The sequence below is a fragment of the Oncorhynchus clarkii genome, chromosome 1 (assembly GCF_045791955.1).
Source record: "Oncorhynchus clarkii lewisi isolate Uvic-CL-2024 chromosome 1, UVic_Ocla_1.0, whole genome shotgun sequence".
Classification (NCBI taxonomy): Eukaryota; Metazoa; Chordata; class Actinopteri; order Salmoniformes; family Salmonidae; genus Oncorhynchus; species Oncorhynchus clarkii.
In genome coordinates, this window is record NC_092147.1 from 23,848,149 (window position 1) to 23,875,798 (window position 27,650).

Here is a 27,650-nt window from a genome sequence, read left to right on the forward strand (position 1 = left end):
TTTCTATTGGCATTTACTTGGATATGCCCATATTTATGACTTTGGTGTGTGATTTTGCCTGGCTCATAAAAAGTTGTCTAGGCTTGTCTGGGCACCGTTCACTCCCCATATATGGTAGAGATGGAAATTCAAAAGTGAAACATTGTTTCCGAGGTCGAACGGCAGACAGCGAGTCTTATATTAACTTCCGCTGTACCAAACTAAAAGCTAGACTGGAAACAAGGGGAAATAATGTGCGAGTTGAGATGAATACAAAATATTATTCGGACAGCAACATGAACATGATATTCTTATAGAGGTGCATTGATCATTTCACATGGAACTTTCAGCAGGCATAGAGTTCCTGTGATGGCAAATACAGCTTGGAACGCTGCTAGTCCAATTAGCATCCGGGATCCAAACAACCATTTTATCATTCAAAATACATGTGCTGAAGTCATTTTAATTATTTTTTTCAAATTTCCTAAAAATAGCAACTTTGATTGTCATTATCTATCATATTTCCAGTGTCAATCTTACAATTTAAATGTGGCCTATTTAGACACTTGTACTAACAGTGTTGACATCAAATTTCATGCATGTACACCAAACAGCGTCGTATTTTGATATTGTACTAAATATAGTACAATGACGTGAATGGGTTAATAGTAATGGTTCATTAGTAAATAATATACATTAAAATTATCAACAGATTAAACAAACTGTGTCGACATCTCTCAAATTATCAGCGGAGTGCGGTGCAGCGCTGCTGCTCTAAAATATACTCGCTCTCCTGCTTCTCAACAAGCACAGTAGATGGTTTATATCTTTTCAGCCTATCACTGTAACCAGGAGGGCTGCTTTCACATAAGAAATAGAGTTTGAGAGAAACATTGCCACCAGTGACCATTATATATTGACAACAATTTGCCGATGTATAGACAGTCAAAGGGCTTTCTATAACTACTTTACAATAGGCCAATAATTTGATTTCACCAAAAAGCTGAAACTTTTCAATGCAGCTGTGTCGCCGAATACTCTTGCGTCCAAGGGGAATTTGCATAGATATGCGTACTTCCGGATCTTTTTATTACTGCTATGCCTATAACGCAAATTAACTTTACTTCCTTATACACATAGAATTGAGGAACTGACCATTTCGCGGCTGGGTTAGGACTGTTTGAAAGACTGTATCATTTTTAGAATCTCAAGCCTAAAAACCATGAATTAATTTATACAAGAGGCTACTTTACAGCTATAACATTGACTGTTTAATTTATTGGGTAAGTCTTAAAACTTTTCCGTTTTTTTTATGGGTGTGCAAATGTAGAGCAAAGTGAGAGCAGAGTGACTATGGGGAAATCCGCTTTTAGTTTCAAGTGGAGCGTTGATGGTGATGGATCTTCTGCGCCCGTAATGGTCTGTGGCAGGGGTCTTGTGGGGTGTGATTGTGTGAACCTTCCTAATATAATTTTTAGTCTAGACAGAACACCTGTTGTGCATCCAAATGTCGATCTAATTTTCCCCAATCCATTAGAATATGCATTTCCAAAGAACCCGTTATGTTATAGACCCTACATTCATTTTAACACTTGGAGTAACTGTCCAGCAAACGGTATCTATTTTCACGATAATTAAATTGTGGATAGCAAACACCATTAACCTAAAAAAGTGGGGATTTTAATCTATTATGTGCCTAATGTAACCAGGGTTACTTTACATCATGTTTTGACATACCTGTATTGCATTGTCTCTCATATGGTACATCAAGACCTGGGGAGTGCCACAGTGTTGATTGGTTTCACATTTGGTTTACGCTACACTGGATACATCTTTTACAGAAGGAAGTAGTGGACCATCAGTTATGCTTATAATTTATGTGTGTGTTATTGACTATGTTCTTGTGGTGTATCAGGAAACTAATTTGTGTACATTTTGTGGATAGCCCTTTAAGGGGACAGCACCGGTTGAGAGCAAAGGTTTCCTCAGGAAAGATATTGAAATAGTTCTGGGTTAATACTTCACTTCTCTCTCTGGGTCCATCCATCCACTGCGCCTGCTGCTCATTTGCAATGTAAATAATGAGTGCTACATGGAATCAGGTCTGACACACTCATATAATATTACCCCTCAGTATTCCTGCACAAGGTTTGCTTCCATTTGTACACAACCACCATACCATGAAGCCTAAAAACGTAGAGGTGCAAATAACTTTCCCTCCCTCACACTAAGAGACCGCCGGGTTAACAGAAAAAAGAAAAAGATTGGTTGTTTAATGTTGTGGTTTGGAAAGTAGACCACATAGCTGTTAGAGCTGTTGCTCTTGGTTGAAATGTACAGTGCATTCGGAAAGTATTCAGACCCCTTCTTTTTTCCACATTTTGTTACATTACAGCCTTATTCTAAAATTGATTTAAAAATAAATAAATCCTCATCAATCTACACACAATACACAATAATGACAAAGCAGGTTTTTTGAAATTTTTACAAATTTATTAAAAAGATGAAACAGAAATACCTTATTTACATGAGACTCAAAATTGAGCTCAGGTGCATCCTGTTTCCATTGATCATCCTTGAGATGTTTCTACAACTTGGTTGGAATCCGTCTGTGGTACATTCAATTGATTGAACATGATTTAGAAAGTCACACACTTGTCTATATATAAGGTCCCACAGTTGAAAGTGCATGTCAGAGCAAAAACCAAGCCATGAGGTCAAAGGAATTGTCCGTAGAGCTCAGCAAAAGGATTGTGTCGAGGCACAGATCTGGGGAAGGGTACCAAAACATTTCTGCAGCATTGAAGGTCAACAAGAGCGCACTGACCTCCATCATTCTTAAATGGAGAAGTTTGGAACCACCAAGACTCTTCCTAGAGCTGGCCACCCGGCCAAACTGAGCAATCGGGGGAGGTGACCAAAAATCCAACGGTCACTCTGACAGAGCTCCAGAGTTCCTCTGTGGAGATGGGAGAACCTTCCAGAAGGACAACCATCTCTGCAGCACTCCACCAATCAGGCCTTTATGGTAGAGTGGCCAGATGGAAGCCACTTCTCAGTAAAAGGCACATGACAGCCTCCGAAAGGACTCTCAGACCTTGAGAAACAAGATTCTCTCATCTGATGAAACAAAGATTGAACACTTTGGCCTGAATGCCAAGCGTCACGTCTGGAGGAAACCAGGCACAATCCCTACAGTGAAGCATGGTTGTGGCAGCGTCATACTGTGGGGATGTTTTTCAGCGGCAGGGACTGGGAGACTAGTCAGGATCGAGGGAAAGATGAGCAGAGTACAGAGAGATCCTTGAAGAAAACCTCCTCCAGAGAGCTCAGGACCTCAGACTGGGGCCAAGGTTCACCTTCCAACAGGACAACGACCCTAAGCACACAGCCAAGACAATGCAGGAGTGGCTTCAGGACAAGTCTCTGAATGTCCTTGAGCGGCGAGAGACCTGAAAATAGCTGTGCAGCGACACTCCCCATCCAACCTGACAGAGCTTGAGAGGCTCTGCAGAGAAGAATGGGAGAAACTCCCCAAATACAGGTGTGCCAAGCTTGTAGCGTCATACCCAAGAAGACTTGAGGTTGTAATCGCTGCCAAAGGTGCTTCAACAAAGTACTGAGTAAAGGGTCTGAATACTTATGTAAATGTGATATTTCAGTTTTTTTTATACATGTGCAAAAATGTTTAAAAAAAACTGTTTTTACTTTGTCATTATGGGGTATTGTGTCTAGATTTGATGAGGGAAAAAAAACAATTTAATACATTTTAGAATATGGCTGTAACAGCATTTTGAAATAAGTAAAGGGGTCTTGAGTACTTTCTGAATGCACTGTAGGTGTATTGATTAAACCTCTACAGGTTTAATCAACGCATGTTTTTCTTTCAAGTGGTATCAATAATATGCATGTCCTTGCTTCAGGTCCTAAGCTACTGTCAGGTAGATTTGGGTATGTAATTTTAGGTGAAAATTGAAAGGCACAAGAGGCAGTGCTGTATCATGAATACAGTCACAGGTAACACAGTTGCGTCATTCCTACTGACTTTCAGAAAAACATATTAGTCAAGCTCAGGCAATTATTTATATTTTTAATGTACATATTCCAACCTGTTAGGTGCATAATCCTAACAGGTCAGAACCTAACAGCGTGGAAATTTGGAGCCTAAATTAGCCAGAGCTCTGTGAGTGAGAAAGATTGAGCTAGCATAATGGTGAACACTTGAACAGGATTTTAACTTCTCTATAAAACATATTTTAACAAAATGAAATGTGGTTCATTTTCTCTATAATTTAGCCTAACAGGGACATTTATGCATGGGACATACAGACCGACAACATGAAACATGGAAAAATAGATACAATGGAGTGTTTATACACTGAACTAAAATATAAACGCAACATGTTGGTTTCATGAGCTGAAATAAATGATCCCAGAAATGTTCCATACAAACAAAAAGCTTATTTCTCTCAAATTGTGTGCACAAATTTGTTTACATCCCTGATAGCATTCCACCTTTGCCAAAATAACATGACAGGTGTGTCATATCAAGAAGCTGATTAAACAGCATGATCATTACACATGTGCACCTTGTGCTGGGTACAATAAAAGGCCACTCTAAAATGTGCAGTTTTGTCACACAACACAATGCCACAGGTTTTGAGGGAGTGGGCAATTGGCATGCTGACTGCAGGAATGTCCACCAGATGTGTTGCCAGAGAATTTAGTGTTCATATCTCTACTATAAGCCACCTCCAATATAATTTTAAAGAATTTGTCAGTACGTCCAACTGACCTCACAAATGCAGACCAAATATATGGCGTGGTGTGGGCGAGCAGTTTGCTGATGTCAACATTGTGAACAGAGTTCCCCATGGTGGCAGTGGGGTTATGGTATGGGCAGGCATAAGCTACTGTCAATGAACACAAACAGTTTTATCGATGGCAATTTGAATTCATAGAGATACTGTAACGAGTCCCATTGACTTGCCATTGTCGTGACTTTTTGTTAAGGTATCTGTGACCAACAGATGCATATCTTTATTTCCAGATGTGAAATCCATAGATTAGGACCTAATTTATTTATTTCAATTGACTGATTTCACTAACTGTAACTCAGTAAATTCTTTGAAATTGTTGCATGTTGCATTTATATTTTTGCTTGGTACAGTATATTTTTTACAGTTGAACCATTGTTTTCCAACCAAAGAAATGATGACATTTCCTGAATGTGGTGTCATTTTAGAAAGGGGTGGTTTTCTTAAATGGAGAATTACAACAAACTAACAGGATGGAAAGTGATATCAGGGACACACAGAACATCTTAAATTAAATAACAATAAATACGATAATCATAAAAACAACATTATGATGAAAGAAAATTTAGCTAGGACTATAACATAATGAAGAAAGATAATAACATTTTTATTATTTTAAGCCTTATATTTGTCATGGAGGTTGAGGAATAACAACTGGGACATAGCAATAATGCCGACATTCACATAATTTGTTTTCTACAAAATGCATAGAATTCCCTTTCAAGATCAATATTGTTATACTTTTAGAGTAAATTACACTTTATCGTATATTTAAAGCCGTTTGGAATGCACATTTTACACAAAATAAGAAGTGATATATCCTGGGGACAGATAAGGCACTGCACAGTTGGAATGACCCAGTCAAACCTGTGGCTGTATTCATGATACAGCATTGCCTCAGTGTGCCTTATTGCTTTTTCATACAAAGATTGGGTCTAATCCTGGATGCTGATTGGTTAAAACCGCAATCCAGTAGGTGTCTATTTCACAAGTTACCATCGGCTAGCTGTGATGTTGAAATGCCTATTTAAACTGTTCCATCTCACTGCACAATCCACTGTCTCATCAGCCCAGCCAGGCAATTTATAAACTTGATCTCCACTATAAAAAGCATCTAGACATTATCTCCCATTTCCTTTAGACAGGCATTTGATTTTCAATTGCAGAGATTTGTATAAACCCTGTCTGTCTCCGACATTTGCAACATTGTTTCAATATTGAAATTCGATCTCCACTGTCCCATAGAAATGAATGTGTCGGGGCGAGGCAGACAGCTTTTCTCAGCCAGTCGAAATCATGAATCAGCTGGCATTATTTTTATGGATATATACAAAGAAATGTAAATAGAAAACAGGTAAAACTAGCTTCAGTTTGAAGTGATTGTGTTAGCTGTGTTGTTGGCTCGCTCCTCTGAACAATAGTGTCCTGACGAGAGAGCACATTTTTAATGCCAGGTGAAATCGTACATCATTAGCCCTTTGTTATGGATGTATCCAAATAAATGTCACTAGAAAACAGCTTTAACACATGCAATTGCAGCTATTTTCCTGTCGGCTGCACTGTTTGACGTGACTGTAAGTTAGCCGTAGTTGGCTAGCTAGCGAGCAAGGGATAAGAACGTTGCCAGCCAGTTGGGCAATGGAACATTTAGAGAGAACGCGTCCATAGATACAAAATTATTTTTATGAAAATATGTCAATGATTATTTGAATATGTTGGTAACCCGTTGTTTAAAAGCCCTCAAAGCTGGTATTTGGAGGGTATATTGACTATCAACCCTTTGTGCCAACATATCCTCCAAACACCGGTTTCTCTGGCATTATCACTTAAATACAGTGGTGTAAAAATACTTTTAAGTACTGAAGTCGTTTTTGGGGGTATCTGTACTTTACTATTTATATTTTTGACTACTTTTACTTCACTACATTCCTAAAGAAAATTATGTACTTTTTACTCCAAACATTTTCCCTGACACCCAAAAGTACTAGTTACAATTTGAATGCTTAGCAGTACAGGAAAAAGATCAAATACACACACTTATCAAGAGAACGTCCCTGGTCATCCCTACTGCCTCTGATCTAGTGTACTCACTAAATGCACTACATAAATGCTTCCCTTGTAAATTATGTTGGAGTGTTGGAGTGTACCCTTGGCTGTCAAAAAAAGTTATAAAAAAAGGAAATTGTGCCGTCAGGTTTGCTAAATATAAAGAATTTGATGTATAGCATTTACTTTTACTTTGTACTTTTACTCTAGTAAGACAATTGAGTGTTTTTTCCACCACTGTACATTTAAAATCTGATACTTTTAGACTTTTACTCAAGTAAAATTTTACTGGGTTACTTTCACTTTTACTTGAGTCATTTTATATTAAGGTACCTTTACTTTTACTCAAGTATGACAATTGAGTACTTTTTCCATCTCTAGAACTGTTACCAACATATTAAAATAACAATGAATGACATATTTTCATTAAAAAATTATTTTGATAAGTCAATTAATACAATGTCATTCTTCCACCAGAAGATAGGCTATAGTCCGGGACAAAAATCTGGTTGTTATTTATTTTGTTCATGTTGCTAAAGGACCCAACCCAGTCATTAATAATTGTTGGTTAGTAGCTATGTGAAAGGACTGGTCGTCAGTTCTTAACAAACGGGTTGCTTTCCAGGCTGAAAAGTTTTCTTGTCACTTGCTAGGTAGCAAGCCAAGTTCAGCTAACTCCGTGACGTCATACATTGAACCTGCATTACAATACACGAGCTGCATTTCCGTTTGTTTGAGCTTTTTTCTATTGGCATTTACTTGTATATGTCCATGATAATGACGTTGATGCGGGATTTCGACTGGCTCAGAAAAAGTTGTCTCGTCTGTGCACATTTTACTTTATGTATGGTAGTACTAGAGATTGAAATTCACAAGTGAAACATTGTTTCCGATGTTGAACAGACAGACAGCAAGGTTTATATTAACCCCCGCTGTACCAAAGTAAATGCTAGGCTGGAAGCAAAGGGAAACAATTTGAGATTAGATAAATAAATATATGAGATAAATATAAGACATGATTCGGACACCAACTTGAATATGATATTCTTATGGAGGCACAGTGATAATTTTCAGATAGAAATATTAGCAGACATCGGTGTGTCTGTTTCCCGCCAAGACAGCATGGCTTGGAACACTGCTCGTCCAATCAGCATCCACGATCCAAACAACCAGTTTAATAATTGAAAATAAATAAGCTAATATACAATGCAAAGTAGAGTTGTTATAAGTTACATATCTGTTATCAAGCAAATAAAATAAAACCTGTTTCCATGTTATAAACATAGACATTCCTAAAAAGTCATCAATGCAAATGAACATAATATACTGCCACTGTACACTATGCACCTCCTGAAATATTTAAAGTGGTCAAATAAAAGCATGCTTTATAACTGTGCAGGCCTGTAGTTGCTTCCTCGTCCTTTGTTTGACATGATGAAACCATGAATCCTGAAACAGCTTTATGGAGAGGCTATGAGGTAGGGGTTTAATGAGTCACTGAACAAAACTGTGGACCTAGTGAACCATTGCATCCCTACTATAAGTAGAGTATGGGCCCATTCCACAGGGCCAGAAATGGCGGGGCCGGGGCGAAGCCAGCAGGGAGAGCTGACGGAGTACAAGAAGAGTCTGATCAAGAGGGACCTGGAGATGGGCATCGTCATGACTGTGTTCCGCCAGAAGGTAGAGCGCCTTACTGTGCAGGTCATCATGGAGACCAGGCAGGTGGCCTGGACCCGAACAGCAGACAAGAATGATGGTGTCTGTGAGTAAACCTGAATCTAAGTCTAACTCAAATCCCAACCCTAACACTGAAACAATGAGAAGAGAAGGGCTGTGAGTACATTAAGAGATATGGTGTGTGGATAGGGTGTGTGAGGGAAAGTGTAAAAGCTGTTGAGTATGTGAGAGAGTGAGTAACAATGATGAGTACGGTTTCAGTGGATCTGTCTGAGATACGGGAGATTCGCCCAGGGAGGAACTCAAAAGACTTTGAGAGGTTCAGAGATGGCAGGGACAAACATGATGACAATACCTGCTTCACCATCTTCTATGGGTCCCAATTTGTTCTTAACACCATAAGCCTTGGCGGTAAGTGTGTGTGGGAGGGTGCAGAGTATGTCCACTTTTCTGTGTTTATTTGATGCCATACAACCACATTTTGTTGATGATAGCCTACTGATTAAATATGGATGGTTTATCTTAGGTTATATTGGATAATATAGCTTGTAATAGTCTGTGTTAATTGACAGCTGACACTGTGGATGACGCGGATAAATGGCTGACAGGCCTGGAGTTACTGAGACAGGAGACACTGGTGGCCCCCACACCAGACATCATAGAGAGGTGAACACACACACACACACACACTTGAAAAGACAACAAACCTAAACCCATATACTGTACACACACATTATATGGACGATAACTGACAATTACGGAGCATATTGTTTGTTGTTTCCAGCTGGTTGAGGAAACAGATGTATTCTATCAATCAAACTAAAAAGAACCGGTAAGAACAGTTTCAACACTCAAAAATTGATTTAATCCTCTACTTAATTATACCACTTTTTGTGCCAAATTCCCATTCTGCCCCTTTAGTAATTTCCACAATTCAATCCATTGTTCTTTTAAATTGTTCTCCTCAGTATCACCTTGAAGGAGGTGAAGTCTCTTCTGCCACAGCTCAACTACAAGGTCCCCGGCACACGTTCCCTGAAGGAAAAGTTCTCGGTACTCATCCCCTTTTCATCCCTATTCACACCCTCATCCTCACTGCTGCCAAAACTTTAATGAGTTGTAGAACCAAGGAGCTGAAGTTTCCTTCCCTCCTTGGCCAGATAAAAACTTGGGCAGTATAATTAATTCTATTCATGAGTTATTTTAGATGATAATAAGTGGTCTTGGGCACTCAAGTGATTTAATAGAATTGAAGTATGTATGTAATAAAATAAATTGTAGTATTCTGAACCAAGGGCACTACAGACCCGGGTTTGATACCAGGCTGTGTCACAGCCGGCCGTGACCGGGAGACCCATGAGGCGGCTCACAATTGGCCCAGTGTCCGGGTTAGGGGAGGGTTTGGCGTCCAGGATTTCCTTGTCCCATCATGCTCTAGCGACTCCTTGTGGTGGGCCAGGCGCCTGCAAGCTGACACCGACACATTGATGCGGCTTCCTTCCGGGTTAAGCGAGCAGTGTGTCAAGAAGCAGTGAGGCTTGGCAGGGTCATGTTTCGGAGGACGCATGGCTCTTAAACTTCGCCTCTCCCGAGTCTGTAGGGAAGTTGCAGCAATGGGACAAGACTGTAACTACCAATTGGATATCACGAATTTGGGGAGAAAAAGGGGGTAAACAAATAACAAATATAAAAAAAGTATTCTGAACCAAACATTGTCCGTCTCCCTCTTTTGTTCCAGGAAATTGGAGCAAGGAAAGATGTCTTGAACTTTGAGCAGTTTCATAAATTCTACAATATTCTAATGTTTGATCAGAAAGATGTGAGTCATAATTTTACTGCACTACTACACTCTCTAAGTAGAAAAGGCTGAACAGATACCATAAATTACCGATAATTTAACTTCTCTTACAGTATGTATTGATATGTGTGTTCACATCGGAAGTGTTAGCTAGCATATCACATTTTGCATGTTAAATATGATTAGACAGACACTGACTGTCAACCAGTGTGTGTGTGTGTGTGTGTGTGTGTGTGTGTGTGTGTGTGTGTGTGTGTGTGTGTGTGTGACTGTGTTGACTTGTAACTGGTGTGTGGATATGTTTCATCAGATTCTCGAGGAGTTCAAAAGGGAGTCATGTGCTTTCATCATGGGGTGGGTCTTTCTCTTTCATTGAAAGATGTAGTTCAACAATCACAAATAATAATTTACTCAGCTTTATTATACCGGTAAACTTGAATTCTTGTTGACGTATGTTGGTGGGTGATGTGGTTTTTCCCTACTGTAGTAGTACAGATAAACCTGATGCCTCTGCAGTTCTTCTCCATGATTTCCAACGATTTCTTCTGTACCAGCAGAAGGTAAGATCAAGCTATCTATCAATTATGAAATTGGTAAAACTGGGTCTGTTTCTGTCAGTGTTTAACCTGCTACCTGTTATCATTACCATTATTGTAATTTGTATCTATATTTTCCTCACTCTCTACGTTTCTCCTTCTCAGGAGTCATGGGCCAATGACCTGAACCAGGTTCGAGAGCTGATGACCACCTTTATAGACGACACCATGAGGAAGACCAATGATCCAGAGTTCACCGTCAGCGAGGTGGGACACAGTGTTTGATGTGTGTGTGAATGGGGAGTGGAGAACGATGTTTTATGTTTGTCAAAGCGCTCTCTCTCTCTTCTCTCACTTTAGTTCCTCAGTTTCCTCTTCTCTAAGGAGAACTCGATTTGGGATGAGAAATACTCAGAGATGTGCAACCTGGATATGAACAACCCATTGTCCCACTACTGGATCAATTCCTCACACAACACGTCAGTACCGACACATAACACAAAAATACAACACAACACTATGAAATGAACACTACTTAACATTTTAAAATAAAATATATTGATGCAATGCGTTAAAAAAAGGGTCAAGGTGCTGCTTTTTAGACCGATTTTCCTCATGATTTGTCAACTCAAGTACAATTTCGCTCTCCATCAAATCTGAGTGCTGCTGCAGGCTCTTTGCACGTCTTGACCAATCAGATTTGCGGAAATCGCAGGTCGCGCGGGCGGGGCGCAACGCACAAAGCTCAAAGCGGGATCTCCAATTTCCTCCTGTATTTACTAAGCAACCGTGATAGCACATCACTCCCAATAGACACGAGCAAAAGCTCTTACATAAATGCAGCAGCCTATATAACTAAACATTAGCGATAAGACTTGCTGTATTGCATGGAAACGAGACTATTTTTCAGTCTGATCAATTGTAGGCTACTAACAACAGCAGCTGAATAGTCTAGCCTATGTGCTCTTGTCGCTCTGGCCAGGGTAAACAAAAAGGAAACGTGTATTTATAGCCCATTTGTTTGTGAGAAAATTTGAATGGGACAAAATGTGGTTTATATTCAAACTTGGGCTGACTAGGCTACCTAGACTTTGTCAAAACAAAACTGGAATTAATCAATAGGCCTAAACACAATAGCTGACATAGACTGTGAGTACGTTTTATTAGGCCTACAATTGCATAGGGCAGAACTACACGATGCAAACCTGCATAAAGCAAGCTCAGCCCAGTTAGTTTTATTGTCCAATCATGTTGCTTTCTCCGTGTCTGTGTATAGGAAACACCTCTAGTCCTTAAAATATAATGAATATGAACAATTAATCCTCAATAATCGAGTTATTGTCCAAATGTTCCAATTATTAGTTGGCTGCTGCTACTACAGTTAGCTAGTTACGTTAGCAAACCTGTTGTTGAGTTTTTGAAGCGAAAAAAATAATGCCTATTGCTAGCAACTTGATTTTCCAGAGTGGTTTGGTTAAATAAAATATAATTAATATGATGTACAGGGTTGAGGCAATTTGATAGGATTTTCATCCTCACCAAGACCAGGAGTTTTTCCATAATAAATAAAAAAACATGACTTGATTAGAAAAACTATTTTCCTGTCATAGCCCATATTAAACCTTTTTACAACAGATTAATCACATCATACCGTATACTGTCTGGAGTTTTACCTGGTTAGTTTACCACATCAGGAAACGCTACGGCCTCAGAATGTTTTTTCACCAGACCACTCTGGGATCTGTGGTGCCACCTCTGAATAGGCTATGACTCATATTATAATAAACACACAAATGCTCTTTATGATTTGTTTGCATGTTGTATTTCTTGTTATGATGTTGTTATGTGTTTCCATCAGGTACTTGACTGGAGACCAGCTGCGGAGCGAGTCGTCCACCGAGGCCTACATTCGCTGCCTGCGTCTGGGATGCCGCTGTGTTGAGTGTTAGTTGTACACCTTAAACCTCACTGAAACAGTCCCTGACATATTTTACTTTGCCCTCGTTACATTATCCATTTACTTCTATAGTTGGAAAGGATTATTTTGTGTTGTGTTGCCCTGTAGTGGACTGCTGGGAAGGGCCAGGTGAGCCCATCATATACCATGGCTGGACCAGGACCACCAAGATCAAGTTTGAGGACGTGGTGAAGGCCATCAATGACCATGCCTTTGTCACATCTGAGTGAGTCTGAATCTGTCTGAGAAAACTCACCCAAACTAATAAATATACCCACACCTGAGGTGCTTTACAACTGAGGACTGTAAATGTTTCTAGATCATTCTGCCTGTGTTGACTGAGCATTGTGGTGCTGTTGTTGTCAGATACCCTGTGGTTCTCTCCATTGAGGAGCACTGTCCCATAGAGCAGCAGAGGCAGATGGCTCGTATCTTCAGAGAGGTATTCCAGGACAAGCTGCTGATGGAGCCTGTGGAGCTGATGGCTGAACAGCTGCCATCCCCCACACAGCTCAAGGGCAAGATCATCCTCAAGGTGAGGGCCAGCCCAGAGGATACAATGGGGATGGTGGTATGATATCATCCTCAAGGTGAGGGCCAGCCCAGAGGATACAATGGGGATGGTGGTATGATATCATCCTCAAGGTGAGGGCCAGCCCAGAGGATACAATGGGGGTGGTTGTATGGTATCATCCTCAAGGTGAGGGCCAGCCCAGAGGATACAATGGGGATGGTGGTATGATATCATCCTCAAGGTGAGGGCCAGCCCAGAGGATACAATGAGGGTGGTGGTATGATATCATCCTCAAGGTGAGGGCCAGCCCAGAGGATACAATTGGGATGGTGGTATGATATCATCCTCAAGGTGAGGGCCAGCCCAGAGGATACAATGGGGATGGTGGTATGATATCATCCTCAAGGTGAGGGCCAGCCCAGAGGATACAATGGGGATGGTGGTGGGAGGGAATAATGTGAAGAATTGGATCACAGGGCAAAACGGTTTCCGATGTAGTATGTGGTACAGCAAGTTATAGTAAAGTGATTCATCATCATGATATGATGGGCTTTTCAGATGACAGTCAGTTATTACCTGCGTGGTGGGTCTGTGGTGGTCCAACACCCCTCCCCTCCTCTCCCCTACAGCACAAGAAACTGAGTGTGGAGGGAGGCATCAGCAGAAAGGACTTCCGGAAGGGAGAGAAGCAAGGAGACCTGCATATCTGGGATCCAGTGGACCAGGTAACTTAGAGACCACCTGTCCTGTTAACATGATATGGTTGCAAGCTAGTTCCTTAGAAGTATGTAGGCCTATTTGGTTCAGGAAGTGTGTTGTATATTATTGTATTTGTTTCATAGTCATAGCATTGTTAGTGTATATTTTGTTGTTGTGATGGTTGCCGTTGTCAACTATTCTGACATTGTGCCTGTTTGTCTGCCTGTAGCGATGGAACAAGCACTACTGTGTGATTTCAGATGACACGCTCTATTACGCAGAGGAGGAGGAGGAGGAGGAGCTCAGGAAGGTAAACAACAGAGAATAGTTCATTCTAATTGTAGGAGAAACAAATGACCATTGTCACGGTATTTAATTATTACATAATTATGACTGTTTTTTACCGCCCTGACTCCCTGCCTCGCTCCCTGCCTGCCTCCGTCCCCCTCCCTCTATGCTGTAGTCCCCAGAGCTCCACACGTCTGAGCCTTGGTTCCATGGGAGGATGAGTGAAGGGAGGCAGACAGCAGAGAGGCTGCTTCAGGAGTTCTGTGCTGAGTCGGGAGGCAGGGATGGCACCTTCCTGGTCCGAGAAAGTGACACCTTTGTGACAGACTTCACCCTCTCGTTCTGGTACGCCAGCTTGTCTTCAGCTCTACTGCCAGTACGTGTCCTGTGTTTAGATCTCTGCTGTGCTGATGCCTGTTTTCGGTGTGTTATACTGTAGGCGCAGTGGGAGGGTCCAGCACTGTCGTATCCGCTCTGGCTCAGAGGGAGGACATACTTTCTACTTCCTGACTGACAACTTGCACTTCCCCAGTGTGTACTCACTGATTCAGCACTATCGCGACATGCCCCTCCGCTGCCACGACTTTGACCTGCGCCTCACTGAGGCTGTGCCTCGACCCAACCCACACCTACTGGAAGGGTGAGTTACATAGGGTCATCTGATATAGAGTATGTCTGAATTTAAACATGCACACAGGTACGCAAGAATGCACACACTTAACACATAGATTCTCTCTCTGTGTGCTGTGGTGGTCAGGTGGTTCTATAGTAACCTGAGCAGAGGGGAGGCAGAGGACTATCTGTTGAGAATCCCCCGGGACGGAGCCTTCCTCATCAGACAGAGAGAGGAGAGCGACTCCTACGCTATCACCTTCAGAGGTGATGGCAAGGTGAAGCACTGTCGGATCCAGAAGGATGGCTCTATGTACGTGCTGGGAACCACCACTGAGTTCGAGAGCCTGGTGGAGCTGGTCAACTACTTCCGTAAGAAGCCTCTGTATCGCAAGATCAAACTACGCTACCCTGTCACACTGGAACTGGTCAGCCGCTTCAGCACGGTAAGAGAGAGGGACGGGAGAGACTGGAGGCAGAAAAGAGAGGATGGGAGAGAGATATAATGGGGATGAGAGGAGGGCAGAGGGAGGGAGAAAGGGGGGCAGAGACTGGACTGCTGGGGGAGGAAAGGTTAAGTAGAGTATGTTTACTGATAAGTGTTTTTAATGGTTTGTCTGTGTAGGAGACAGACTGCGCCTCACTCTATGATATTAAGATGTATGTGGAGCCAAATGAAATCGAGCCGTCACTGGTATGTTCACATATTATGTTAACTTGTTTCCCTTCATTGAAATTATGTTTATAGATTTTCTCAGGCAATGTCAATGTAGTGTGTGTATCTATGTTTGTATGTGTATTAATGTATGTACCTGTTGATGTACTGTATGTTTAACTGCATCAGCCGAAGAGTACAGTTAAAGCTCTGTACGACTACAGACCCATGAGACCGGATGAACTGAACTTCTGCAAGGGGGCTCTGATCCACAGTGTGTCCAAAGACAGCGATGGATGGTGAGGCCTCAGAACACAGACACACACAATTTGATCCCAGGTCAGATTAGGAACATACTAACCTCTCTCCGCTGCTCCCACTAGGTGGAAAGGGGACTATGGGGGAAAGCTGCAGCTATTTTTCCCTGCCAACTACGTTGAGGAAGTGTCCAACAATATCAAAGCTGAGTCACAGGATCAGGTAGGAGGAGTGATCAGTATTTTGCATGGTGTTACTGTATTACTGGTGTGGGGTCAGTCTGTCAATGACATTGTGCATTTGTGCTGTATATTTCTTGTGTGGTAAGAGTGCATTTTTAGAGATCTACAGTGTACACATTTGTCTCACAGGTCATGGAGGACAATCCTCTGGGGGATATGTGTAAAGGAGTTGTTGACATTTCCAAGTGTAACGTTGGTGAGTACAGTCATTCTGTTACATCTGTTTTACATGCTGTCCAAACACAGATAATCTATATCAGAAACATGCTATCTTCACATGATTAACACACTAAATACCAAACCCCCAGTCCTTCCACACAGCACATGCTCATTAGACCGACTGCTCTTAAAACATACCCCATATCAACAGTACACACAACTACATACATTTCTAAATGGATCGTTTTAGACCACGACACCTTACACAGGATAAATATACAATTGACGGTACATCACGTGTAGACACAGTCTAGTCCTGTACCCAATCACAACAGTGTATTATATATACAGTACATTACACATAATAAATATTTTACATTCTCTTCCCCATGCTCCCTCCATCCCGCTCTCTTCTCAGTGAGATCTGCAAAGAATGGGAAGTCCCATGTCATGACACTTCAGATGAGTGATTATGACAGCAAGATTCATTTTGACTTTGCGGCAGAGTCACTGGAAGATCTGTTTGAGTGGTACCAGGTGGCCTGGGACATCACCCAGAGAGAGATCACCAAGCAGCACAACAAGCAGTTAGAGGCTAGTATCATGATATAATTCCATTTATAAACTGAGTGGTTCGAGCCCTGAATGCTGATTGGCTGACAGCCGTGGTATATCAGACCGTATACCACGGGTATGACAAAACATTTACTTTTACTGCGCTAATTAACAAGTTTACAATAGCAATAAGGCACATCACGGTTTGTGGTATATGGCCAATATACCACGGTTATAGGCTGTGTCCAGGCACCCCGTAATACGTTGTGCATAAGAACAGCCCTTAACTATGGTATATTGGCCATATACCACACCCCTTCGTGCCTTATTTCTTAAATAACACAATGGCATCTATACGTAAGAGGCTAGTATGATATCTTTATATCTACCACTCCAAAGATGTATAGCCCAGCGTATATTGTGATGTCATGCTGAGAGGAAGCTGCTACACAGCCAGGCGTCTTCAGTGATGTCATACTGATAAATCAAATCAAATTGTATTTTTCACATGCGTAGAATACAACAACCTTACCTTGAAATGCTTGAAATGCTTACTAACAAGCCCTTAACCAACAATGCAGTTTTCAGAAAATAGAGTTATTTACTAAATAAAATATCAATAAGTAGGCTATATACAGGGGGTACCGGTACCGAGTCAATGTGCGGGGCACAGATTAGGGACAGGAAGCTGTCTTCAATGATGTCATGCTGACAGGAAGCTGTCTTCAGTGATGTCATGCTGACAGGAAGCTGCTGTGTGTTTTCTGTCCTCCAGATCAAGCAGCAGGAGGAGGTGGAGAAGAGTGAAGAGGTTGCCATGGAGATGTCTGACCTGGTGGTGTACTGCCAGCCTCGCAGCAAGGAGAAGGACCGCTTTGGTACGATCCCCAGCCCTGCCACCCTTAACACCCACCTAAGGCATTCATCCTATGACATGCACTGCAATACACATTAGAGATTTCAACTGTGTGTTTTCAAATTAAATTCAATCCACCCTTTACTCACACTCATATTATTACTACCAGAATATGTCACCCTCCACCACAGTCAGATGTGGTAGACTCTCTCCTCTCAGTATTGTTCTGATCAAACTTAGTCTGCCCATTACCAATCATGCCCCCACAGTGAACTACTGCTACAAAGAGATCCGCTCCTTTGTGGAGAACAAGATCCCGGCCAAGAACAAAACTCCAGACTTCCTGAAGTACAACCGCAAGTCCCTGAGCCGCACCTACCCCAAGGGCCAACGTGTAGACTCATCAAACTACGACCCTTACCCTCTGTGGGCCTGTGGCTGCCACATGGTGGCGCTCAACTTCCAGACTGCAGGTGGGTTTGATGAGCATGTGTTAAAGATGGAGGGGGAATGAAAATCTGTCCATGTGCCCAGTGGTGTAAAGTACTTAAGTAAAACTACTTTAAAGTACTACTTAAGTAGTTTTTTGGGGTATCAGTACTTTACTTTACTATTTATATTTTTGACTGCTTTTGCTTTTACTTCACTACATTCCTTAAGAAAATGATGTACTTTTTACTCCATACATTTTCCCTGATACCCAAAAGTACTCTTTACATTTTGAATGCTTAGCAGAACAGAAAATGGTCCAGTTCACACACATCATCCCTACTGCCTCTGATCTGGCGGACTCACTAAACACAAATGCTTCATTTGTAAATGATGTCTGAGTGTTGGAGTGTGCCCCTGGCTATCCGTAAATTTTTAAAAATAAGAAAATTGTGCCAACTGGTTTGCTTAATATAAGGAATTTTAAAGGATTCATACTTTTACTTTTGATACTTAAGAGGTTTTAAAGTATATTTAAAACCAAATACTTTTCCTCAAGTAGTATTTTACTGGGTGGCTTTCACTTTTCACTCCTTTCCTATTAAGGTATCTATACTTTTACTCAAGTTTGACGATTCGGTACTTTTTCCACGTGCCCTTGGTAGAGCAAGACACTTAACATTTTAGGACAACTTATGTGCATACATTTTTATACTTTTTAAGTACTGATCCCACATGAGAAATGAACCCACAACCCAGGTGTTGCAAGAACCATGTTTTACCAACTGAGCTACACTAATTTGCGCCAGAGACTCTACTACTATGGCTGATCTTGTCAAACAACACATTTCACTGCACCTATCAGGTGTATGTGACAACAGAAAATGTGTTCACAGAGATTAGGAAATTGCTTGCTCGGTGTGTCCAAGTGATGTTCATGTCTGTTTATGTCCCCAGATAAGTACACTCAACTCAACAGTGCCCTCTTCAGCCTTAACGGACATACAGGCTACGTGCTACAGCCAGAGATGATGCGCTCAGACACCTATGATCCACACCTGGAGAAGAGGAAAGTCAAGTTCACCCTTACTGTCAGGGTATGGTTCTGCTCATTGTCCAAATGTATTTATTTACACTGACATTTCCCTGCTAACCTTTCATATGGTAAACTGGTTACTGTTGAGCACTGAGTTTGCTGTGCTTCCCCCTGTAGGTGATTGCTGCCAGACACCTGCCTAAGCCAGGCCGTAGCATTGCTAGCCCTTTTGTGGAGACGGAGCTGTGTGGACACACAGAAGATAACAAGTTTAAGACCGTCGTCTATCGTAAGGAGTGGGAGTGGATAGAATTACATTCTTCCCACAATGCCGTCCAGCTAATTAAAGAATCTCAGCTTGTGTGTGTTGTTTTAAAGATGAAAGGATGTTGGTAATGGGGCTTATATTTGTTCAGGTGACAATGGGCTGAACCCGGTGTGGAAGGCTCCTCCAGAGCCGGTGACGTTCCCAGTCCATGAGCCAGAGCTCACCTTCCTGCGCTTTGTGGTGAATGAGGAGGACATGTTCTCAGACCCTAACTTCCTGGCGCAGGCTACCTTCCCTGTGAAGGGCATCCGCTCAGGTAGGACACACAACCACTAATATGTGGCGCATGAACCCTTAAGCCCCTCATTTACACACTTCTACACTGTTTCATCTTAGGGTACCGTTCTGTTCCTCTGAAAAATGGCTTCAATGAGAGCATAGAGCTGGCGTCTTTACTGGTCTACATTGATGTGCAGCAGGTGGAGGTGAGACACGCTGCATGTTGACAGCCTTTGGTGTTAGTGGTGGTGTTTGTGCATCTGGATGGTGAGCCTGTGTCTGTCTGCTAATCAGAAAGCAGAGGAGGAGCTGTACTCGTCGTCCAACCAACTGCGGAGGCGGCAGGCTGAGATAAACAACGAGATCTTCCTGTACGACACCCACACCAGCCTGCAGCGTTCCGCCCCCCCACAGCTCCGTGACGACCTCATGAGAGAGTTCAGCACCAATGAGACACAGTTACAGAAGATCCAAGATACCTGCAAACAGAAGTAAGCCGGAGTTGTTCTCTATTCAAATCAATGTTTATTGGTTGCGTACACAGATTTGCAGATGTTATCACAGGTGCAGCGAAATGCTTATGAAAATAATAATAAAAATTGTGAACAGAAATGTCATGATACATTCATTTATCTTATCTGGTCCTAGGATAAAGGAAAAGAAAATCAACAACAGTAAATTTTATTCCTGAGGGCAGTTCATCCTGAGCCTGCGTGGTTGCATCCCAAACTTCAGTCTTGCCAAGGCCAACAGAGAGAAAATGTGTGATGTGTTTAACATTTGCATAATTTGGGGTGTTAATGGGTTATTAAGATGAACAGTGAAAGGTGCACTTAGCAGCGTCATACTGATCATTTCTCTGGAGTTTTTGAAGAATACATTAAGTCATGTTACCAGTGTATTGCTTGTTTCTTTTTTGTTCTCAACAAATGCATTCTTTAACTACTGATATATTGTAGACATACAGGGCTGTTTGCAGGTGAAAGTGTTGCTTAGAGAACATTATGTTGCTTTGATAATCCTTGTGTTTATATTTTCTTTTAATGGTTCCTCTGCGTAATTTCAGTCAATAAAACATGACCTCTTCTGCTGACCATCTTCGCTTCATTTGATCAGATTAAACTACGGCATTTGAAAACAGTGACATTTACACAGAACCTATAAATAACTATGCAGCACTCACATTTGAAACATATTCACAGACAGTTTATTTTGATTGAAATGATTTCACATCATAGTATTTTATTTTCCCGTAGAAGGTATTGTTTTTTTTTATTATTACAACAGCCACAGAGCAGTAGTAACCCAGCTGTAGAAGCAGATAACGCAGATGAGAGGAAATGAGGGGAACATAAATCTAGCTTATGTCCATCACTGCGTTAGCAGGGGTGCTACAGCAGCAGGCGCCCCGCTGTCAACCACATTAAGACTCAAGCCGCGGTCACAATTCAAATTATAGAAATCTTTACAAATTCAGAAAAAATGAGTACAGGTTGTAATATGACCTCTGAAAAGAGAGGAATGAGGAGAGAAGAGAGAGTTAGAGGAGACATAAACCAAAGCAAAGCACAGTGAGCTCCACAGGAAAGTGATATAACAAATGAATTGGTTTTTGTCACAATTTCCTCTACAGTACTAAAACCCTCCACATTCCAACCTCTACGTCTCCCTCTTTAGCCAGCTGCAGATATACATTTGAATGTTAAAAACTAGAGGAACATCAGGGCTACAAAAGAAATCCTCAGGTCTGGTTCCCACTTACATACTATGTTCATATCATTACACACAGTATGTCACCAGTGTAGAACCGGTACAGTAACAAGTACACTCACTGGCATACATACATACTATGTTCATATCATTACACAGTATTTTCTGCACGAGCTAATGTGTCCAGCAATACAAAGGTCTGTAATCACACACCAAGGTGATTAAATCGCTGGTTTATGACATGTACTGCTTATCATTGAGCTTCGATCAGAACATTGTGGTAACCCATGGACAAAGGGTGTAGGTCGACTTCAGAGCTAGTGATCTGACCCTTTTCATATTCAAATCTTAAAATAAAGTTACAAAATAAAAAAACATCAGCTGATGCAAGATGTACATGCCAAAAAAAAGTCAGGCGACAAATAAACTGATAACGTGATCAAATCAAATAAACAGTTGACAAACAAATCATTAAAAGATACTAACCATGAAAACACGACAGATTACAGTGCACTTTGTGTGAAAATAAAAAGTTAATGACCACACGCACATGTCCTTAAGATGACGGCAATGACAGCCTCCCTAAAAGGGAGACTAAGAAGCACAGAGGGGAGGGAGACAGAAAATTATATACACACGTATGTATGTGTGTGTGTGTATGTGTGTATATATATATATACACACACACACACACACACACAGGAAGTGACAGCATGAGGTCCTAAGCCAGACCAAAGATGCCCATACACAATGAAATGTAGTGCCAGTAACCGTAATGGCACTCAAAATAAACATAGCATTGAACTCTTATTGGACGGTGTCCAACTCTGTGTTCTTTAAGTTCTGCCAAAACTGAACAGAATTCTAGAGAATTCAAGAAGAAAAAACAAGAAGTGGATGGGACCAGAGTAGGGCAGTCAAAAGAACGATCTGATTGTGTAAGACACCCTGAAAGGGCACAGAGAAGGGACAGATTGACCAAAGCCACCTACAGCAGAAGAGAAGTGACAGAGGACAACACTGTTCTGCTGTTTGTGTGGGCAAAGTCACATACCTGAATGCTGAAATAACATTCCTTGGTAACAATATGGCAAATCAATTCAAAACCGGTGGTTTAAAAAAGTGGACTTGTCCACAGTATGCCCATGTAAACAGAAAGTGTTCTTAGGGTTTCAAATAAAGATTGAATGCAAAACATTTTAACCGAGATACATGTACTACTTTCATGGGTGAGGATGCTCCAAACAGTGTCCTCTCTCCATGCTTGATGGGGAGTAGAGAGAAATGTGGTTCTGTGAATGAATGATTAGCACATTAGAATCAACCGTTATGTCACGTTTCAGACAGTACTGATGTTTGATGCAATAGTTTCTTTTTTGAAGTACAGTATGGCAAACAATTGTGAATTAAAATCTTAGTCTAGACACTTTGGGCAGTTAATGTGCCCCTTTTTTATCAGGGTCATCTACACACCATGCTGTTGCCTCTACAGAGCCTCTTCACTCCTGACAATGACAAAATATTCCTATCCCATTAAGGATGACCATGGCCTGTATATCTACATCCACTAGCAAAAAGTGTCTAATATGAATCTCTATAAAAACATGCCCCATCATGCCAAAAAGGCAACATTGAGAGGTTGATGCAAGGTGCACATGGGGCCTCTGTTGAAGCCACAACATGGATTATGGATAAATTGCCTAGAAAGTGAAAAAAAGGTATATGACAAAATTAGGGGAGGCAGAAAAATGGGATATGAAGAGAGAAATCATAAATACAAGGCAGTCCCAGACCACCTACTGCACAACCATTCTATTAAATATGGGAGTTATGTACAAACATGTTGTTTTCCTTTTAATGGATGTTGCAACCGCAGAGCAGAGCTCCTGAAAATGTCTGCTTTTAAAATGTCAACAGGGAATATATATATATATATATATATATATATATATAAATACAACATACATACATACATACAATACCAGTCAGAAGTTGACACACCTACTCATTCAAAGGTTTTTCTTTATTTTTACTATTTTCTACATTGTAGAATAATAGTGAAGACATCAAAACTATGAAATAACACATATGGAATCATGTAGTAACCAAAAAAGTGTTAAACAAATCAAAATATTTTTTAGATTCTGGAAAGTAGCCACCATTTACCTTGACAGCTTTGCACACGCTTGGCATTCTCTCAACCAACTTCATGAGGTTGTCACCTGGAATGCATTTCAATTAACAGGTGTGCCTTGTTAAAAAGTTCATTTGTGGAATTTCTTTCCTTCTTAATGCGTTTGAGCCAATCAGTTGTGTTGTGACAAGGTAGGGGTGGTATACAGAAGATAAACCAAGTCCATATTATGGCAAGTCAGCAAAGATAAACAACAGTCCATCATTACTTTAAGACATGAAGGTCAGTCAATGCGGAGAATTTCAAGAACTTCGCAAAAACCATCAAGCGCTATGATGAAACTGGCTCTCATGAGGACCGCCACAGGAAAGGAAGACCCAGAGTTACCTCTGCTGCAGAGGACAAATTAATTAGTTACCAACCACAGAAATTGCAGCCCAAATAAATGCATCACAGAGTTCAAGTAACAGACACATCTCAACATCAACTGTTCAGAGGAGACTGCGTGAATCAGGCCTTCGTGGTCAAATTGCTACAAAGAAACCACTACTAAAGGACACCAATAAGAAGACACTTGCTTGGGCCAAGAAACACGAGCAACGGACATTAGACCGGTGGAAATCTGTCCCTTGGTCTGATGAGTCCAATTTTGAGATTTGTGGTTGCAACCGCCGTGTCTTTGTGAGACGCAGAGTAGGTGAACAGATGATCTCCGCATGTGTGGTTCCCACAGTGATGCATGGAGGAGGAGGTGCGATGGTGCTTTGCTGGTGACGCTGTCTGTGATTTATTTAGAATTCAAGGCACACTTAACCAGCATGGCTACCACAGCATTCTTCAGAGATACCGCATCCCATCTGGTTTGCAGTTAGTGGGACTATAATTTGTTTTACAACAGGAGAACGACGCAACTCACCTCCAGGCTGTGTAAGGGCTATTTGACCAAGAAGGAGAGGGATGGCAGTGCTGCATCAGATGACCTGGCCTCCACAATCACCCGGCCAGAACCCAATTGATATGGTTTAGGATGAGTTGGACTGCAGAGTGAACGAAAAGCAGCCAACAAATGCTCAGTATATGTGGGAATTCCTTCAAGACTGTTGGAAAATAATTCCAGGTGAAGCTGGTTGAGAGAGTGCCAAGATTGCCTTGATGACAGCTTTGCACAAAGGGTGGCTACTTTGAAGAAGAAAAAAAAAATGTTTTGGTTACTACATGATTCCATGTGTTATTTCATAATTTTTATGTCTTCACTATTACTCTACAATGTAGACAATAGTAAAAATAAAGAAAAAGTCTTGAAAGAGTAGGTGAGTCCAAACTTTTGCCTGGTACTGTGTATGTGTGTGTGTGTGTGAGATATATATATATATATATATATATATAAACAATATGTGAAAGCAGAGATATCTGGAAAAATACGTTCATTCAAGTTGATAAAAATTGATTGAGAGTGAACGTGTTATACAAGGCATTAGGCACAGTCTTGCAACTTTTATTTTTTTGAGGTAGCACCTCATTCCTAATGAAGGACTGGAAAGGCCCGACTCTTAACCTGAAAGAACCCAAAGAAAACAACAAGACCAAAATGAGAGTTGAATAGTCTTTTAAAGCTACATTTGGATTGACTAGAGGCAATATCAAAGAAATGTACTGGAATGTGACCTGGTTATCCAGCCTTCATCAGACAAGGGTAGAATAGCTCCCAGTAAATAGAGGGAAGAGAGGTAATTTAAACTCAAAGGTCCTTAGAGAGAGCAGGAGAGGGAGAGGGGGGAAAGGGGCAAGATCCACCATTTGTTAACTTTGTTCTGTGTACATATGACACAACACAGAGGAAATCTATGACGAGTCTATTGAGGGCAAATAGGATGTGGACAGGGACTGAGTGAGCAACAACACATGAGAGAGAATGAGAGCAAGAGAGGGTCCCTTATGTCACAAGAAAGTGGGTCCTTGCATTTTGATGATGTCACTAAAAAGGAGGTCCTTGTATGTTGATTTCACAAGAAAGAACAGGTCCTTGTATTTTGATGATGTCACTAGAAAGATAGTAATTTTCCATGGACATGTTACTAGAGAGGTCGTGGCGTTTTGATGTCATCTCCAGATAAAAGTGTCCTCATCTAGAGATGGGAGAGGATCCTCTTATTGTTGATGTAAGAGAGGCTCTGTGTTCCGATGATGTTTGGATGATGTGGGAGTTGGTGTTCTAGTGATGTCATACAGGATGTGTTCACCAGGCCTCGGTGTAGCGGACGTCCACCTCCTTCAGATTGGGGAGTTTTGCCTGACAGGGACAGAAAGAAGATAAGAGACCAAAACAAATGTGATATTTGTTGATATACTAATATGTTCTTGTCAGAGAGGGAATGAAGGTTCATCTGACCTTTAAGTCATCATATGTGTCTGCTGTGAGCTTGGTGCTGTTCATGTTCAAACTGCACAGGCTCTTCATGGCTGGAAGAGACACGCATAAATAAGTCACCGTTCAGACACTGACTCTACAAAATATTAGGAACAGCTTATGATTCCCACAGTTGTGTTAAGTTGGATATATGTCCTTTGGGTGGTGGACCATTTTTGATACACATGGGAAACTGTTAAGCGTGAAAAACCCAGCAGCATAACAGTTCTAGACAAAAAAAAAACAGTGCGCCTGGCACCTACTACCATACCTCGTTCAAAGGCACTTATATCTTTTGTTTTTTGACCATTCACGCTCTGAATGGCACACATACGCAATCCATGTCTCAATTGTCTCAAGAATTTAGCAGTAGACCTCAATAAGGGATCATAGCTTCACCTGGTCAGTTTATGTCATGGAAAGAGTTAGTGTTCCTAATGTTTTGTGCACTCAGTGTATATAGAGTTAGGATATTGTGTGGGAAGCCTGATCTATACTGAATGCATGAGGTCGTGTGGCAGGCCAGAAGTATATGGTATGCGAGAAGTCTATAGTTAAATGATTGAGACAAGTTCTTACAGCTGAGGGACAGCAGGCCGGCGTCGGTCACGGGTGTTTCACACAGATTCAACACCTGCAGACACGCCAAGTGTTCAGACAGCAACCGCAATCCTGTATCTCCAAACTGAAGGAAAGACAACAGGAATAATGTCTTTCAAAGTCATGCACAGTATTACTTATCCAATTCAAATAACAACTAAGTGTGTGTGTGTGTGTGTGTGTGTGTGTGTGTGTGTGTGTTTGGGCCAGTAACCGAAAGGTCGCTGGTTCGAATCCCTGAGCAGACAAGGTGAACAATCTGCCGATGTGTCCTTGAGCAAGGCACACAATCCTAATTGCTCCTGAAAGTCGCTCTGGATAAGAGCGTCTGCTAAATGGCTAAAATGTTAAATATAAACTGAACAAAAATATAAACGCAACATGTAAAGTGTTGGTTCCATGTTCCATGAGCTGAAATAAGATATGCACAAAAATATGATTTAAAAAAACACAAATGTGTTTACATCCCTGTTAGTGAGCATTTCTCATTTGCCAGGATAATCCATCCACCTGACAGGTGTGGCATATCAAGAAGCTGATTTAACAGGATGATCATTACAAAGGTGCACCTTGTGCTGGTGACAATAAAAGGCCACTCCACTATACTTACACATAAAATGCCACAGACGTCTCAAGTTGAGGGAGCGTCCAATTGGCATGCTGACTGCAGGAATGTCCACCAGAGCTTTGCCAGATAATTGAATGTTTATTTCTGTACCATAAGCCCCCTCCAACGTTGTTTTAGAGAATTTAGCAGCACGTCCAACTGGCCTCATAACTGCAGACAGTGTGTGTGACCACGCCAGCCCAGGACATCCACATCCGACTTCTTTACCTGAGGGATCGTCTGAGACCAGCCACCCAGACAGCTGATGAAACTGTGGGTTTGCACAACCAAAGAATTTCTGCACAAACTGTCAGAAACCATCCCAGGGAAGCTCATCTGAGTGTTTGCCGTCCTCACTGACTGCAGTTCGACATCTTAACCGACTTCAGTGAGCAAATACTCACATTCGATGGTCACTGGCACGCTGGACAAGTGTGCTCTTAACGGATGAATCCCGGTTTTAACTGTACCGGGCATGTATGGCGTCATGTGGGTTAGCAGTTTGCTGATGTCAACATAGTGCCCCATG

The 27,650-nt window shown here is 41.4% G+C and overlaps 2 protein-coding genes across 3 annotated transcripts in view; one reads left to right on the forward strand and one right to left on the reverse strand.

The window, feature by feature from the left end:
- The first annotated feature begins 1,085 nt into the window (after positions 1 to 1,085).
- LOC139391117 (phospholipase C, gamma 2) lies at positions 1,086 to 20,756 on the forward strand. The gene is made up of 32 exons (XM_071138699.1): positions 1,086 to 1,262; positions 8,410 to 8,607; positions 8,784 to 8,933; positions 9,095 to 9,188; positions 9,307 to 9,354; positions 9,491 to 9,575; positions 10,261 to 10,341; positions 10,631 to 10,674; positions 10,808 to 10,880; positions 11,022 to 11,123; positions 11,217 to 11,335; positions 12,715 to 12,800; positions 12,922 to 13,039; positions 13,180 to 13,348; positions 13,957 to 14,052; positions 14,256 to 14,336; positions 14,490 to 14,659; positions 14,754 to 14,954; positions 15,072 to 15,372; positions 15,552 to 15,620; positions 15,771 to 15,880; positions 15,965 to 16,061; positions 16,211 to 16,277; positions 16,659 to 16,834; positions 17,571 to 17,673; positions 17,921 to 18,124; positions 19,038 to 19,177; positions 19,294 to 19,405; positions 19,533 to 19,700; positions 19,781 to 19,869; positions 19,958 to 20,154; positions 20,312 to 20,756. Exons 2-32 carry the CDS (start codon positions 8,418 to 8,420, stop codon positions 20,352 to 20,354), a joined length of 3,783 nt encoding a protein of 1,260 aa, XP_070994800.1. The 5' UTR covers positions 1,086 to 1,262; positions 8,410 to 8,417; the 3' UTR covers positions 20,355 to 20,756.
- A 96-nt stretch (positions 20,757 to 20,852) lies between these two features.
- LOC139391190 (c-Maf inducing protein) overlaps positions 20,853 to 27,650 on the reverse strand; it is a 43,990-nt gene continuing 37,192 nt past the window's right edge. Inside the window, exons 19-21 of one of the 2 annotated variants that reach the window (XM_071138825.1) lie at positions 26,494 to 26,599; positions 25,897 to 25,967; positions 20,853 to 25,797 (exon numbers count right to left, since the gene is read on the reverse strand). In XM_071138825.1, coding sequence (XP_070994926.1) covers positions 25,744 to 25,797; positions 25,897 to 25,967; positions 26,494 to 26,599 — 231 coding nt within the window. In that variant the 3' untranslated portion in view covers positions 20,853 to 25,743. The remainder of the gene's footprint in view (positions 25,798 to 25,896; positions 25,968 to 26,493; positions 26,600 to 27,650) is intronic. The other variant, XM_071138912.1, reaches the window with a different exon arrangement.